Raw genomic sequence first — 17,720 nt, forward strand, 5'->3', positions numbered from 1 at the left:
TGTCACACTGTCACTGCCTGCATGTTGATAGCAGACATGCTGATGAAGTCTTGTCCATGTAAATGCGCTTTAAAGCTGTACATAGCAAAGTTTAAAAGTTCAAACTTGTTTTAGTGCTGCGGTTGATTGACAGGTAGAACTTTCATCCTTGGTTTCACCACACTCGCACTATTGAAAAATATCTCTCACAGTCACATATCCATGATCGTGTATATACAATTAATACCTGCTATACCCCCCTAAATGTTGCCCTATAACTATTTTAGGAAGTTTTACAACTTTTTTCCATCAGAGTGATAAAAATTGTTTTCTAGCACAACTCTTATTGCAAATAATTTTTTTGAAGAGCAGAGAACAGCATGGCATTTCTGTAGAATCCTTCCCAGTGATGTGGTCGTGAATAATATTTGAAAAACACAGTTTTAACACAACCATTTTCTCCAAAGGTGTAAAAATGTCATGAACACTCAGTTTTCATTGATCTCTTGAGTTGTAACATCTACTGATTGGTCAACTTCAGGTAGATCGCCAAATCTACTTGTTCAACCACACACACCTCACGAATTCAAGCCGACAGCACCCACATTTTTTAAACCGTTTTAAAATGATCGGGAGGTCGTGAGTTGATCGTAAACTGCTCAGCTCCACACGAGCATCAGCGATTTCCACGTGATCTCTTCCGACTGGAACAAATCGGTCGGGAGCTCGCACGGCAGCTGAAAATCACAGCATGTATGCCTGCCTTTAAAGGAATATTCCAGGTTAAGCTCAATCGACAGCATTTGTAGCATAATGTTGATTTACCACAAAAAATTTAGACTGGTTCCTACTTAAAAAATATATATTTAAAAAAATGAAGATGCAGTGAGGCATTTACAATGGAAGTGAATGGGGCAAATTTTGGGAGGGCTTAAAGGAGGGGCAAGTCAAAATATTTTTTTTGTTGTAATCAATATTTTGCCACAAAGGATGTCGATTTAGCTTAACATGTAACCTGGAATATTTCTTTTTTTATTACTTTTTTTGTTCTTTTATTTCAGGCCTCTTGCCAGTTTTACTTGAAAGTCAATCAATTAAGCACCGTATGCATCGTCTCCAACCACGACCATCCACCCAGCTGGCAAGACATTGTTCTCTATACACATGCACAAAGATGTATCCTAATCACACTGAATCTTTCTTAATCAAAAAAATTCCCTCGTTATATTTCAGCACAACACTCCCATCAGTCAGAGAACAAATAGTAAAGTCATGGAGGTGTGTGGTTATTGACTATTTATAGTATGTTCAAACTGAACACTTACCAACAGCTCACACAGAACTTTAAGACAGATAGTGGTAATTATATTATTTTCTGTCAGATCCCTCAAGGAGAGTTCAGTCAACTCCGTGAGTTCAGTGTCTGGTATGTGTGGCTTCTATTATATATACACACACACACACACACACACACACACACACACACACTTTCTCTTTCTTGCTTGCTCAGAATAACTCACATATACACACAAACCTTCTTGCACTGCTCTGTAAATACCCTTTTGTTGGGTTCTAATTGTTTTAAGTGAGCTATACTATGAATATACATGCTGCTTCACAGAAATTATAAAGCCATGCATCATGTACCTAATTTCCCAGGGGTCTCTCTCTCTTCTCTGTTGGGGGCATGGCACAGGGACATTATAATAAATATTCTAAATGATGCAATGGAGAAAATAACAATGTGTGCAACATATTGTCCGAGTGTGGCAACACCTACTCACTGGCACCGAGAGAGGGTTCACTGGAGGGTAATGCTGCTTCCTTGACAACATAATGGCACCAGCTGCTGACCAGATAAAGTGTATGAATGTGTGTTGTTTTTTTTTTGTTTGTTTTTTTTTGTTTTTCCAGGGACAGGAGCAGTTCATTGTCTCTATGCCTTTCCTTTTCATCCCAGAGGAGCAGAGGGAGCTGATCCCAGTACTGTCTGCTGTCTAATTAATTGCTTTTTTCATGCCAATCCTTTGGTAATTTGGCCAGATTATACTGTGCATGTGGCACACTGTGTTTATGCGTTTCATCTCTTGTATGTGGATGTGTGCAGGTGCAGATTGTGAGAGAGAAACTCCAAATGGCTTGGCTCCGCCCCACAAAGATTCATATCCCACCAGCACATCAAGACAAAACCAAACAGTGGCTGCTCAGAACAGAAATATTGGCTCATGTCCGGTTGAAGGACAGCCTACCCTGGAACACACAAGACAAGGTGATTTTCCAAAGGAAAGAGTCAATGCTACACTAGGATGGTCATTTGTTATTTAGCCCATCCCCCTTGCATCCCAGAGATTTTGTGTGGAACAGGAGAGTTGTCAGGGGATGTAGAAAGCCCATGGGATATGTTCATTCCAGCACCAGATCTATTAGGGACACATTCCACTTCTGACTCAAGTGGTAATTTCCTTTTTTGCACAAATGTTTAATGCACTTAAACCATTGACTTTCAGTCAATTCTTTGCCCTGATACAGGCCAAGAGCCCTGTTCTCAGACGGAAAGCCAATCACTTTTAAAAGAAGTTCACCCGTTGTCTATAGCAGCAAGCACCCAAGAAGTGGTGTTGGTGGATGGCATTACACTTGGTCAGAGAATGCAGCCTTCCCAGATCAGTCCATCCCACTTGAGTGGCAAGTCCAGTAGAGAGAGTAGTCAAGAGGAAGACAAAGAATATATTTTAAGTCCTACCTCTTGGATCATCCAGAATACAGCCCCACCCTCTAAACAGAGGTCCCTAGTGTCTCCACCCACCAAGCCAAACTCCTCAGTGTCTCCACACACCAAAGCCAGCAAAGTGAGTGTGAATGGTGTATATTTTGCAGTGTCCTAGCGGGGCAGTGACACTGCTCTCACAATATTTTAGGTGACCTGCTCCATAATTGAGTCACGTTGTCCCAGAAACACCTTTAGAGTTGCACTTAAATTTAAAGGAAAGCAATTTAAATAGATTATATAGCCAACAATTAAATGATCTTTTCCACGTCTGAATTTGCGTAGTTGTATATACCTGTAGTATGCCAAAGGCGCCAAATGAGTAGTATCTTTGAATCCTCACAATCACTCTCATAATGCCATGGGAGCTGAGGAGACGTAGGACTGCAAGTTGGGCGGCTTGTTTCAACTGTAATTACTATGAATGCATTAATTTTATAATAAATTATTTTAGCTGTAGTTGTTATTCCGTCATATGTTTGGGTCAGGGGACAATGCCAACGTCTTGGAATGTATTCATACTACTCACCAGCACTGCAATAGAACAGACTTTTTATATGGCAGAGAATTGCGTTCTTCATCAAATTCAGTATTTACTTTGATAATATGCAAATTCAAGCACAGCTTCTACCTCTGCAATGGTTTGAGTAGAAACATAATTATATCATAAGAAAGCTGAAACTTTCCTTTTTACTTTAGCGCACACACTCAAAAATGAAGTCATTACCCTTATTTGATTAAATTTTAGTTTTTACAAGCAATTTAATCAGTTTAATTGAGCCAACAGTTGTGTCAAATCAATGTACTATAGTAGTTTTAACTTAAATGTTTAACTCGACATTTAAATTATGTTGGTCCAACTTCATTTATGTTAGTAATCATTAGTATATGCCAGGTGAGCAAGTGTAAGGACAGTGAAATGTATGCACTGTCAATTTAATTGCAACTGCTAATAGAGCGAAGCAGCACTCAAATCAATTATTACTTAAAAGTGAAAGTCCATCCTCAACCATAGCTCAACTATAGCACAATCTTCACCACAATGGGAACCCCAAAAACTCATCATAACAGACTCTCTTTATGAATACCAATATAACAGAACATTAACAAATCTCTTAATATGCTCATCTTGCTCAAATGCATAAAATAACTTTAAATTTCAAATGTCGCGTGTTCAAAATGGAGTGTGTAATTTTACCAATGTTACAATACTTCCTTTCCTAGCTAAATATTAACTAAATATAATATTCAAAAGCCAGTTGTTGATTGATTTCCTCAAAGTGTGGTGCTATCAAAACCTTGTTGTGTTTGTTTGAGCGTCCAGACCATTCCGACACAGCAACAAATGGCAGCCTGGGGGATTTCTCAGGAAACCTTTTTAAAAACAGTTATTTTTGCAATGAAATTACACATCGCCTTTGGATATTCTTTGTGATAAAATCAATTTCAAAGCATCATATTCTACTGCTGTATTTTATTAAAATATGCCTAATATCCCAACTTCCCTCTTCCAGGTGCATTCAGATGGAAAGTCTTTTTCCTATTTGTATCATCATGACCCTCAGTTTGCTGTAGCCCTCAGCCAATTCCAGTGAGTGTAATCTGTTCCCTATAGAGACATGCTAAATATAATACACTATAAAGTGATGGACTGATCTCTCAGCATTCAGCCTGTAGTTTACAAAGCGTAATTCAAATAGTAAAATATATTTCTTCAAGATCAGTTTTTTAAGAACCTAAGGGATTGCTGTAAAATTATTAGTCCTATAGTACCTTTTAATAAAGAACTTTTGTTTTTCTTTTGGACAGTTTGTACATGTTCAGTGTGCTCAGATACAGTGTCCATAACCAAAATATAAATACAGGCACATAATCTGTATTTTGTGTTTGAAATATTAGAAGTAGACTGCCACACCCTTACATTGTGTGTGTGTGTGTGTGTGTGTGTGTGTGTGTGTGTGTGTGTGTGTGGAATCCCAGAGCAGCTTGCACAGTGGGCGGTGCAATATCTGGGGACCTCTGACTGTGCAGATGTCAACGCTGGAGCTGGTTCTTGAGGTGTTACCTCAAATGACATGATGTTAGTTTTTTTTTTTTTTGGTACAAACCTCTTTGTTTTTTGTATTTAAAACTTAAAGTAATTGTAAAATTGTTAAACATACGTTATTGTTAGTGGATGCTGTTGTTTTAACTAACTGTAAGCAAATTCAGAGGTGGGTCAATTGTAATTAATGTTAATATTTTAAATACTATGACCTGTGTCACAATTTGTAATATTTAATCACAATATGACTTATGTTTGCACGTTTACCTCTTTTAAGCCATAGTCTTAATGGTTTGTACAAAGCAAAAAAACCTGCGCTAATGTTAGAAGTCACATAATGGTGAAACTGTCATAATCAGGTCAGTGAAGTGACAATCATTTCTTTGTTCTGACCTATTAATTTAAGCATTCAAAATGCATTTCATACATACATTGACTTAAATACACATCATCTATGCTGGACATGTTTTCCATTTCTGAAGTAAAAGTGAATTGTTGATAATTTTGTGGTAAAAAAAAATGGGTGTAACCATTCTTAGCTTGAAATGAAGAGAACAGCTCATTAAAAGGTTGAAATTGTTGGGGGGGTGAAACCTAATTAAGCAGTTTGGCATAACTTTGTTTATGGTTGTTTTAAAACAATATTTGAAGAAAAAAAAAAACATTACATGTCACATATCTGTGAAAATCAATATTATAATAAAAATCTTTCACTGAACATTCACAGTCTGCTATGCATCAAACTGAATAAGTGTAACTGAACATTCGAACATATGTCGCTTCCTCTGTGATTGTTTTAATGACATGTTTGTGCTTTTCCATACCTTGAAGACTTCTGAATCAAAAATAGAATCAAGTGTCTATGACTAAAGTAATATTTTCTACTATAATTGCCATGGCACATAAAGCAATAATTACTTAATATTTATCACTTATTATATTATTATGAATATTAAACATTAATAATAATTGTAATAATAGGGGATAAAAATAGGTTTGGAATTTATGGGGTTTTCTTTTTTAAACCCACCACTGATTTTAATAATGTGACTGATAAGAGGAAACGGAGTTTGAATTAGATCACTATTTTCTAATATTTGACTAAATCAGTAAACTGTAGAATGATATTTAAATTTTATCAGCCAACAAATTTATTTCGCAACTATTATTTAGCAGAGACCGGCAACTTCTATTAAAATGAATAGGAGAAACTGCAACGGATGTAGAAAAGGAAGTCCCGCCTTACAGGTAAAAGAGCCAATCACCGTTAGATCCACTGTTTTTTTTAATTTATTTATTTATTATGAGTTACAAAAATTAGTCAGATACATACAAACACAAACAGAATTCAAAAAATTAACCCATTTCTCATATCACAAACATAAGTATAAAAAAAAAATATATAAAGTATATATATATCTATATATATATAGATATATATATACACACACATTAGCATACATATACAGTACAATTATTCAAGATAGATGAAATAAAAAAATGAATAGCTAGCCACGGAATACATGAATAGTAAATTCATCTTACATAAACAATACATAGAGGGTAAATTAATCACTATAATATCAGGGAAAATGACCAAGTATATTTTTATAACACTCTATAAGTCTATTATTTTTCTTATTGTCTATCAGGGTAAGAGAATTAAAGAGTAGTTTAAATTCCACTAAAAATAATGGGAATGAGGGTTGAGACCTTAAGAATATCTGTTTATGAATGAAAAATTTCCCCAGTAAAATAAAAAAATTAACCACATGAGTTAGAGACTGATCCTTACTATTATCATAGTAACATATTACATCCTTGAGAGAAAAGTTATAAATTATCATGGGACCGTTAGATACACTGTCCTGCAGGAGCAGCGATGCTTTTGACGTCACCCAAGAAAAGGAGAATGAAAATGGGTAAAATAAGAAAGAGAATTGGAGTGAACTCGCCGTGATTAATTCGGATCTGAGGGATGAATCAATACAGAATAACATGAGAGGAATGGCAGAGGAAAGAGAGTTATTCTAACAGTGTATATTAGAATGTGCGAACATAACGTGGACAGTCTTTTATACAGTAATTGTGAACAAGAGAACAGAGAAGGGTATGGTCCAGTTGCTAGTAAGAGAAGCAGCAAGCTGGTTTTAAGGGGAGCATTTGTTGCCTTGTCTGTGAACCTCTCCTTTCTCCTCTCTTTGTTCAGGCAATGTCCAGCTGGACTGCGAGCCCTTTCTTCACTGTCAGATCACAGTGAGGGAAGCAGAGTGAGAGCTTTGTGGAGAGCCTACAAGCTGAAATATTTCAGTTTAATTTCAACAGCAAGTCAAATGACTTGTACAAGTTTCAACAGGTATCAGTCAGGGATTGGATGCTGAGTTAAAGGAGTCCTGAATACTGTTTCTTCTGCAGTCGGATGATCTGAGAGAAAGAAGAGAACACCATACATCAAGGGGTGTTTTTTATTGATTCCTTTCACAAATTAAATAAACATAGTTATAGAATCAAATTATAGAAATTAAACCCTACCCATGAACAATCCCCTATATTAATGACCACCCCATCGCCTAAAATACAGAGTCTGGGGTAAAATGAAAATTGAGTGTCCAATACGTCACACATAAAACTCTGAACCCTCAACCAAAATTCTCAGATCTTAACACACCACCAAAAAACATGGGTTGTGTCCCCATCTTCAGATTGGCATCGCCAGCAGGCGTGTGTCTTTAAGACCAGGCCTATACAATCTAGAGGGGGTCCAATAGAATCTATGTAAAATCTTGAATTGCATAAGTGCACCCTTGCATCTCTACATGTAGACTTGACGTTTTTTAGAATCCTAGCCCACACTCCCTCCTCCAATACCAAGTTAAAATCTTTCTCCCATAATCTCTTGAGAGAAGTTAAAGCTCTGTCTCCTAGACTCTGAATTAGCAGGGACCAATATACTGATGACTCATGGCCTTTCCAAAAGCAGTAATCACCACTCCCAGAGGATCTGCCGCTTTAGGGTGGTGTATGCTACTCCCAAAAGAATAGTACAGAGCAGGTACTCAACACTCCACTCTGACCAGCAGAAAGGGAGAATTATGAATATTAATACATCATTTTGGGTTCAGCCATGTGCTCGAGGCAACAGTTAAATAAATGTTCGAATTAATTTATTACACTTTTGTCCATACCGATTGTAAATGCGAGATAACCTGGTATATCTTCACTTCTCCGGTTAGTTTCATAGAAAGGCTTTGCAATGTCAAAATAGGGGCAAGAAATTCCTCTTCAATACAAAATCAGGGAGGGGCTCTCTCAGGTGGAAGCAACCAATGAGCCAAATGTCTGAGACCAAATCCATAATAATAAAACAAAATGCCTAGCATTTTAGGCAAAGGCCTAGCCCACCTTTGTCAAGTGGCCTATGTAATGTTTACCATTCCAAATGAAGGACTTCGCTATGCTATCAAATTGCTTGAAATAAGAGAGGGGGGACATCTATAGGGAGAGATTGTAGCAGGTAATTGAATTATGGAATACAATTCATTTTAATAACATTAACCTTCCCGATGATCGTAAAATATAATGAAGCCCACCTGCCCAAATCGCCTGAAAACCTTTTTATTAAAGGATCAAAATGAACTAATATCCAAATACTTGATGCCCTCTTTGGGCCACTGGAAGGCGCCTGGCTAAAAAGCCGTTATTGGGCAGTACGCTGTCAGAGCCAAAGCTTCGGATTTAGACCAATTGTCTCTGTATCCAGTGAACTTGAAAAGGAATTAATAATTCTGTGGAGGAAAGACATAGATCAAGTAGGGTCAGAAACAAATAATAAAGTATAATCTGCATAAAGCAGATGCTTATACACTCACCTAAAGGATTATAAGGAACACCATACTAATACTGTGTTTGACCCCCTTTCGCCTTCAGAACTGCCTTAATTCTACGTGGCATTGATTCAACAAGGTGCTGAAAGCATTCTTTAGAAATGTTGGCCCATATTGTTAGGATAGCATCTTGCAGTTGATGGAGATTTGTGGGATGCACATCCAGGGCATGAAGCTCCCGTTCCACCACATCCCAAAGATGCTCTATTGGGTTGAGATCTGGTGACTGTGGGGGCCATTTTAGTACAGTGAACTCATTGTCATGTTCAAGAAACCAATTTGAAATGATTCGAGCTTTGTGACATGGTGCATTATCCTGCTGGAAGTAGCCATCATAGGATGGGTACATGGTGGCCATAAAGGGATGGACATGGTCAGAAACAATGCTCAGGTAGGCCGTGGCATTTAAACGATGCCCAATTGGCACTAAGGGGCCTAAAGTGTGCCAAGAAAACATCCCCCACACCATTACACCACCACCACCAGCCTGCACAGTGGTAACAAGGCACGATGGATCCATGTTCTCATTCTGTTTACCATCTGAAGGTCTCAACAGAAATCGAGACTCATCAGACCAGGCAACATTTTTCCAGTCTTCAACTGTCCAATTTTGGTGAGCTCTTGCAAATTGTAGCCTCTTTTTCCTATTTGTAGTGGAGATGAGTGGTACCCGGTGGGGTCTTCTGCTGTTGTAGCCCATCCGCCTCAAGGTTGTGTGTGTTGTGGCTTCACAAATGCTTTGCTGCATACCTCGGTTGTAACGAGTGGTTATTTCAGGCAAAGTGGCTCTTCTATCAGCTTGAATCAGTCGGCCCATTCTCCTCTGACCTCTAGCATCAACAAGGCATTTTCGCCCACAGGACTGCCGCATACTGGATGTTTTTCCCTTTTCACACCATTCTTTGTAAACCCTAGAAATGGTTGTGCGTGAAAATCCCAGTAACTGAGCAGATTGTGAAATACTCAGACCGGCCCGTCTGGCACCAACAACCATGCCACGCTCAAAATTGCTTAAATCACCTTTCTTTCCCATTCTGACATTCAGTTTGGAGTTCAGGAGATTGTCTTGACCAGGACCACACCCCTAAATGAATTGAAGCAACTGCCATATGATTGGTTGATTAGATAATTGCATTAATGAGAAATTGAACAGGTGTTCCTAATAATCCTTTAGGTGAGTGTATGCCACACCTCCCGCCACCACCCCTGAAAATCATCCTCCTTTCTTATTGTGGCTGCTAATGGTTCCAGGGCAAGACATAATGGGGAAAGAGGGCAACCCAGCAAGGTGCTCCTATCCAGAGTAAAATAATCTGAAATTAATCCATTCCTTTGAACCGCCACTACCCGGTATCTATAAAGTAACTTAATCCTTCCAATAAATGTATTCCCGAACCTGTACATTTCCAAAATCTTAAAAATATAATCCTATTCTACCATATCAAATGCTTTTTCGGCATCAAGTGAGATGGCAGTGACCGGAGTCTGATCGTTCACCACTGACCACATGATGTTGATGAAACGCCTAATGTTATCAGAAGAGTTACGGCCCCAAATAAACCGCACCTGATCTATATGTATAAGTAGTGTCATAATTTAATCAGTTAGCCAGAATTTGTGACAATATTTTAACATCTAGCTGGATCAGGGAAATTTAACAATAACTCGTTTGGATCTTTGTCATTTTCAAGAATCAGACTGATCTGGGCTTGTGTCATGGTTGGTGGAAGCTTTCCATTCTTTAATTATTCTGTATAAATGTCTAGCAAAAGTGGAGCCAGTTCTGTAGCATAAGATGTAAAAAACTCAGCGGCAAAAACCATCTGGCCCCATAGCCTTACTTGTAGGCAAGGCCTTAATTACCTCATCAAGCTCCTCCAAGTTTATCTCAGAATCAAGAGAATTTCTTTGCTCATTCGTCAGTTTAGAGAGTTCTAATGGTTCCACAAAGTTTCTAATATCTTCATCAGTACTATAACTATAACAGAACTATAGAGATCAAGATAGAATTCTTTAATAGCATTATTAATACAAATGGCTAAGGTAAACATTTCACTACCAGGAGCTTTCACTGAGAGTATGGTAGAAAAAGACTCCCGGTTTTATACAGTACTGTGCAAAAGTCACTGCTGGAGTCTTATGGATTACTTTTATGCTGTATTTATGTGCTTTATGGACCTTCAAAGTTCTGGTCACCATTCACTTTGAATTGAATTGACCTATAGAAATATTCTTCTGAATATCTTTGTTTGAGTTCAGCAGAAGAAAGTAATACACATCTGGGTGAACTATCCCTTTAATGATGGTTAATGTTATAATGGAAATTTAAAAGGTTATGGTAATAATGGAAAATGATGATACATTTAAAAAAAAGTTTCTATTGGGATACGTCTGCTCTCTTGGGTAAACTCGACCTCCAGCCATGAGGTTGATGATGATGTCCTGCTCTAAATGTCATGGGTGCCAGGCTACAATCGTCTTTAATATCGCTTTTAAGTTTGGCTCCTTTTTGGTATGGAACACCAATATATAAACAATCAATTCCTAAAGGATACAGGCAAGTGGTGCCCTATATTTTGTTCTCGATCAATATCCATTTGAAAATGTGTTACATTATGGATATAAAATGGGTTGCGCAAACCATTTCATGTTGACTTTTCGGTAATTCTGTGAGCATTGTAATATCTCTTTTTCCTCGCTGGAACTCTCTGGTGTTTTTGCAGTGTCCCTGTTTGCAGTCTCCTTCCATCAAGAACTAGTGACAAGCATAGATTGTCCTTCCATTAATGATTTATGCTGGTTTTCATCAACTGAACTGTAAGCCTGCCTCTTTTATGTGGCAGAGGTTTTTACTGAGTAGTGGAAGTGCCGTTTATCTCTTGAGTGGGTGGTTTCAGGGCCACTCACTGCCAAGACCCCCACACTACACTGAACCCCCGGTTCCCTGTCACAACACATCCCCAGAGATAGAAGTCATCTTCAGTGTGTGTTTAGGGTGTAACATGACCAACTGACAATCTTCATCGTGATAGTTCTTTCTGAAGCATAGTGTGTATTTGTAGGTGGGTGGGTTTGTTACAGGAGAGTATGATATTTGAGTGGGTGAACGAGATGTATCTGGATCGCAGGAATTCGAAGACAGTTCAGAGATCTGCTTGCCTAGTTTCTTACATGTGAGTCATCGGCTTTAGCATTATTATTACTACACTAAAGGTGTTCTCTTATAATTAATCCAATATACATACACAAATGTGTACACTAATATATGGTTTTGTCCTATATAAGCATGTAAGGTAAGTACTTGTTCAGGAGTCGTAGTATTGTAAATATATATTGTTAAATAAACCCTGCCTGAAGAGGTATTTATAAGGACCTCTTTGTCGGTTCTGTTGTGGAGGCTCATATATTATTGATCTAAAAGAGAAATTTTAGTGGCATGTCCCATGCCCACACTAGAGGCATGTAGCCAGAGTAAGTTTTAAATAATTAAGTATTCAAGTGATTTATTTTTCATTTTTTATTTTTCAGTCTCTGCATGCAAGAATATATGCTTCTGTTGTGCCAAATCTACAATAAAAAATAGAGCCAGTTTACCTCATTTAAAATAAATATGGCAAAACAATTTTGTTCATTAGATTAGACAACACACTAGTATCAATGAATGTCTGCCATTATCAGAAACTATAAATCTGATATGCTGAATTCTGCCCTTTTGACCTCGATCAGGAAGAAAATTGTTGGTAGGTGCGTATTGCTCTGCAGTCTTCCGAAATCCAGTGGGAGAGAAGGGGTCCACACAATAACAGGTGAGAACCAATCACCTGTCTCTGATGATGATATAGGACCTATCAATCCATTCCTGTCCCTAAACATGTCAAACACAGACTAGAATTTGCTGAAGTGTGCTTGTTTTGTTGTTATTCTTCTTCATAGTGTGAGTGTCAAGTGATTGTTGATGTGGTGCTCATGAATATCACTGTTTAACACGCATGTATAGATGTTTTAGCTATGCAGAAAGTCCCATCTTGTTTAAAGGAGTGCTGGGAGCTCGTTTCCTCTGAGACATTCTTCATTCTCTTGGACAGAACACACAAGAAGAAGGCTCCAGTAGTACTGCTGGCGCTTCATCAGCTGAGAAGCAAAAGGTGATCATTGTGTGTTGGGATGGAAATTGTAAGGAACTTAACAAGTCTGGTTTCGATTCATCTTAATAATTATTGTCCCTTAACGATCCCATTAACAATTCTTTTAGTACTTTTAAGGAAGTATTATCTGGAAATAAGAAATGCCATTCTTATTGCATTTAATGCCCTCATTCAATAATTTAATGATGAGAGAATTTTGTATTATTTAGAGTGTTTGCTCATCTTATATGTGTATAAGATGCTTCCTCGCAGATGTCAAAAGGATTCTTAGCAGTTATGATTAAGTTGTTTATTATTTAGAATAACTATATTTAAATCTGCTCTTTTTATGTTTGTCAGATGTTTTTACAAACAATTTTGAATGTGATGCTTTCCAGATGAAACGCACTTATAGGAATAGTTCAACCCCAAAATGAAAATAATTTACTCACCCTCATGCCATCCCAAATGTGTGTGACATTCTTTCTTCTGCAGAACACAAACAAAGATGTTCAGAAGAATATTTAATCACTGTAGATCCTTACAATGGAAGTGAATGGTGACCAAAATTCTGAAGCTTCAAAAAACACAAAGTCAGCATAATATTAATCCATATGACTCCAGCGTATTAATCAATGTCTTCTGAAGTGATCCAATCAGTTTTGGGTGAGAACAAACAGAAATATAACTCCTTTTACACAAAAAAATCTTGACATTAGCCACCTTTTCGATCATGATGTCGAGCTCGATAACACTTCCTAGTACCATCTAGCACTCTGCACATGTGTCAAGCACTAGGAAGTGTAATCGAGCTTGAAATCATAATCTTGCCTAGAGACTGCAATGTTAAGATGTACAGTGAAAAAGAAATTTGATTTTGGTCTGTTCTTTAAATGGAACTGGTCCTGAAGAAGAACCAGTTATCGTTCCCAACCCTTAACGTGTGCATGTGTAGTTTTGGAAAGATTGCTTTGTACATTGATTTGTACAATATATTGTGAATTGCATGTGTATATGTTTTGCAGGACCTCTTACTTGTGTAGAAGGACTGTCATTGGGTTCATGGAGACTACATTATTACATGACATGACTGTGAAACAACGTGCAGGTTTGTGCCCTCTGCAATATCCAGTGTGAAATTTCCATTCATTCAAAATGCCTTTACTATTAGTTGAGGAGTGTGTTCAGTATGACCCAAATGTGATTGAGCAGATAAGAATTGTATAAAATAAATAAATAAAAAAATCATGCAAAAAAAATATTGAACTAGTTTGGGGGATTTACATCCTACATTGGAAATGAAGACAAGGTGGTAAGTGATGTCACAAATTGCCAGTTTGGTTTTATTTTATTCTATTATTATTATACATGCAAAAACAGCAGACTAGTGCACATGTTGTGTGTCATTTGTGTTCTGTAGCTCTTGACAGTGTATCCAGAGGATAACTCCCTTGCTTTGGTCAACATAGACACACTGAAGTTCATCAAACTTGTCAATAACAGCACCTCTGCCCATCTTTCTGTCCCAAATATCACAGCATTCTACAACTTCTGTTGATTGTTGAACAGAAAAATTGATTGATTGTGAAATTCAAGAGGCATTTTCACTTTTGGATTGAAGAATGTGCTAAATTTGATGCTTTACATAATTGGATTGTAAATCACAATAAGAGCGAGCATTTTTTTGCTCTATTTTCAGTAAATGTAATGTATAAATTTGTATATATTATAATTTGTTTTCATACCATTCCAACCACAGAAATGTACCAAGCCTTTAAAAATAGTGCAAATATGCAAGACTGTATTATTATTCAAGCATGCACAAACTGTGCTTGAGAGCTTGTATCCCAAGGGTTACTTTAGTTTTATGCAGGCCCAAGGGTGAGGTTCTTTATGTATTTTGAGTGTGTATTTGCAGAGATTTGGACAGTGCATGATGAACGCGGTTATCACTTCTTGTGAAACCACACAATAACAATGAACTTCCCGAAGTTTGACACATTGCTTAGCTAAGGATATCAGAGCAGAGTTTAGTTCAGAAGAGGCGGGTGTCTGCAGTTCCAGAAGCTCTAGTGTGTTTGCATAACTCTGCCCTACTAGATGAACCTCATCCAACAGCAATGTCCAAGTAAGCAAGTGTAGACATCGGACTGGGATGCTGGGTTGAAGAACCCCTGGAACATGCAACTCGGGTAGGGTGTGGTCCAGCTCGAGCTCCACCCAAAGATGTGGGTGTCTCAGTTTTAACTCTGACCATATTTGGTCACAGAGAGGCGGTGTGTATTTGAGTGAGCGTTCACAACGAAGCTTTAGTGCCTTTAGCGCTGGTCGCTCAGGCAACAGAAGATCTTTCAGAACATCATGTGATAGACTGGCCTGAAAAACTCCAAGAACATTGAGTGACCGGCAATACTTCAGCACTTGCCTAAGTGTCTCGCCATTGACGCCACACACCAAAGAATGATTGTTGATGTAAAGACTTCGCAGAGCAGGACAAAGCATGGCTACACTCCTGACGAAGGAGTCACTGAGGGTAAAGGGAACACCCTTTAAATCAAGCACAGTAAGTGACGACCCATTCGTCAGTATGTCCACTAAGCCTTGTTGCAGGTCCTGGCCGGCATAAAAGAGGGGTGTATTCCCCACGCAGCAGATTGAAAGTCCCTCCAGCCGCCCATCACCCTTGGCAACTGCCTGCCGCAGCACCCACAGTCCTGATATACGATTGGCTGGATCAGTCAGACTCATACTCAGCTTCAAATTTCTGACCAGTGGCAGAAGAGCAGAAAATCTTTCAGGGACACTCGTCCCTGACTCACACCTAAAATAGATATAACATGTGAGAAACAAAGCAATAATTATTTCAATGCAGTTTATTCTGATTTGAGTCATGTGAAATTTTATGATAAAAAAAAGTGGACATTGACTTTTGACATTGAATTTATTGGTTTTATCAATAAACTATGAGCTACACTCCTCTGCAATAAAAGGGCCAAGCCCAAAATGGCAAAACATTAAGCTTTTAATGATCTTAACTATAAATCATTGATCAGGAAATTAGCAAGAATTTAACAAATAGATAAAGTAACTTAGTATGGGATAGTTTTTCCCTTTTGATTATTTTTAAAATGTTTAAGCCTTGTGGGTAAACTTCCAGACAACGTTTTTACAGAAAGAGGCGTCAATGTTGTTCCATTCAGTGTTGATGGCTTCAAACAGTGGAGCAGTTGAAAAACTTTTCCAATTCAAATCTGGACTCCGACCAAGCCTGAGCCTGATGGACTTGTTCTCAAGCCACTTCTTGGTGGTCTTTGCAGTGTTGGCAAGATCATTGTTTTGATGAAAAATAACATCTGATAATTACTCTTTGAACACACCTCTCAGACTTCAGAGAGGAAAACAACTTTTCAATTGTGGAAAGGAAGCCATTCTGTAATGTTCTGCTGTACTCCAAAGCATTAATTGACTTTTCACAGTGAAGGAGCTCAAAGGCTGAAAAGGCTCCCTGCACCATGACACCTCTTCCTCCATGCTTTATTCTGGCAGAAATGCATTCACTATTGTATGTCTCAACAGATCTTTGAAGAGACCTCTCTGGAGCATCACCATGCAACTCAAATCGTGACTCATCACTCCACACAACTCTTCTGAATCAAACTTTCCAACTTCATGCTGTCTTTGATGTTTTTCTTGAGACAGCAATGGCTTTTTAACTCATCTTCTATAAACACAACCTGCATTAGATAATCTTCTGGTTATTGTTCTTCTCGAAAGTGTCTTGTTTTCTGAGGAATTTTTTCCTGTCTTTAAGAACTGTAAATAGGTGGTCATCCCTGCATGAAGAGGCATTGGGCCTTCCAGATCCTTTCTTTCTGGCAACATCACCTGTTGTCTCAAAACACTGCCCTACTTTCTTAATAGCTGATAGAGAAAGAGGGGTATCTGCCTTTAGGGTCTTGTAAACTTCAGAATACCTACAGTTGTCCTGGCGCAGACAAGCTCTGTGGTTTCTGACAGCAACTCCTGCATAATATTTAGCTTTTTTTGGAGCAGTTTTTTTTTATTTATTTTTTTATTTACAACACTGCATATTGTAGATCTCTCCCTACTCTATTACACCTGGTTCCATTTATGAACTTGTTATCATGCATTTATTGGGCTGAATCAGGTGTGGCAGATCACCAACTAATGACTAATCTTTTAAGAAAAAGAAAAAACCATCACAGAAGATATTTTTGAAATATTTTGTACACCCAGACATGTGTTCTTTTAATCATTATCATGATTTTACCTTTGCATATAAGAAGACTATATCAGTGAACTTCCCTGTTTCCAACAGTTCACTGCTGCAAAAGTTAATGAGCAAATGGTGGCACAGAAGTGCACCAAGAGTGCATTTTGAAAACTCTTGCTAATTTTCTGACCAATGATTTGTGGTTAAGACCACTAAATGCTTAATGTTTTGCCATTTTAAGATTGGCCCTGTTTTCTTTTCTTTTCTGCCCAGTTGTATATGAACAGAACATTTTATTAAGTTTGAGACCATGGAAAATATTTTATAATCATCTCATTGACCAAATAACCACACAGTTCTTACCTGACTTCTGTGTCTTTCCATGAGCTTGGATGTGAACAGATATAAGACCACGCCTTACAAACAGTAAATGCATTGCATTTATCCTGTAGAGGCAGGAAAGAAAAAATATGTGCAAGGATCTCCTCTGGCAGATCCATCTTACATTCCAAAACAATCGTTTATATATCCTGGCAGCCGCAGTCACAAAATATATCTAAACGCTTTAAAACAGATCGGATATGCATTTGATAACCAAAAACCTTTTAATCCAATACATGGGCTTTCTTTCGTGAGTACTGTCCTTTTTGACTGTTCCCCTCTCAGACTTCATAGAGGAAATATGCTC

The 17,720-nt window shown here is 37.9% G+C and overlaps 1 protein-coding gene and 1 long non-coding RNA gene across 2 annotated transcripts; one reads left to right on the forward strand and one right to left on the reverse strand.

Moving 5' to 3' along the window:
* The first annotated feature begins 1,585 nt into the window (after nucleotides 1-1,585).
* Nucleotides 1,586-5,401, forward strand: LOC127662766 (uncharacterized). Its single transcript, XR_007972915.1, has 3 exons — nucleotides 1,586-2,248; nucleotides 4,261-4,337; nucleotides 4,727-5,401. It is a non-coding gene; the product is annotated as an uncharacterized LOC127662766 (long non-coding RNA).
* Nucleotides 5,402-14,121: 8,720 nt separating this feature from the next.
* Nucleotides 14,122-17,694, reverse strand: LOC127656394 (F-box/LRR-repeat protein 8-like). The gene is made up of 2 exons (XM_052144715.1): nucleotides 17,396-17,694; nucleotides 14,122-15,619 (listed from the first exon to the last, which is right to left on the reverse strand). The coding sequence occupies exons 1-2, from the start codon at nucleotides 17,530-17,532 to the stop codon at nucleotides 14,653-14,655; spliced, it is 1,104 nt and encodes a 367-aa protein (XP_052000675.1). The 5' UTR covers nucleotides 17,533-17,694; the 3' UTR covers nucleotides 14,122-14,652.
* Between the last annotated feature and the right edge of the window lie 26 nt (nucleotides 17,695-17,720).

The sequence above is a fragment of the Xyrauchen texanus genome, chromosome 2, assembly GCF_025860055.1.
Source record: "Xyrauchen texanus isolate HMW12.3.18 chromosome 2, RBS_HiC_50CHRs, whole genome shotgun sequence".
Classification (NCBI taxonomy): domain Eukaryota; kingdom Metazoa; phylum Chordata; class Actinopteri; order Cypriniformes; family Catostomidae; genus Xyrauchen; species Xyrauchen texanus.

Excerpts from the sequence above, each read along its gene's own strand:
- LOC127656394 (XM_052144715.1), bottom strand. The coding sequence starts at position 17,532 with ATGGATCTGCCAGAGGAGATCCTTGCACATATTTTTTCTTTCCTGCCT. Across the intron at positions 15,620-17,395 it reads TGGAAAGACACAGAAGTCAG|GTGTGAGTCAGGGACGAGTG; the intron begins GTAAGAACTGTG and ends TATCTATTTTAG.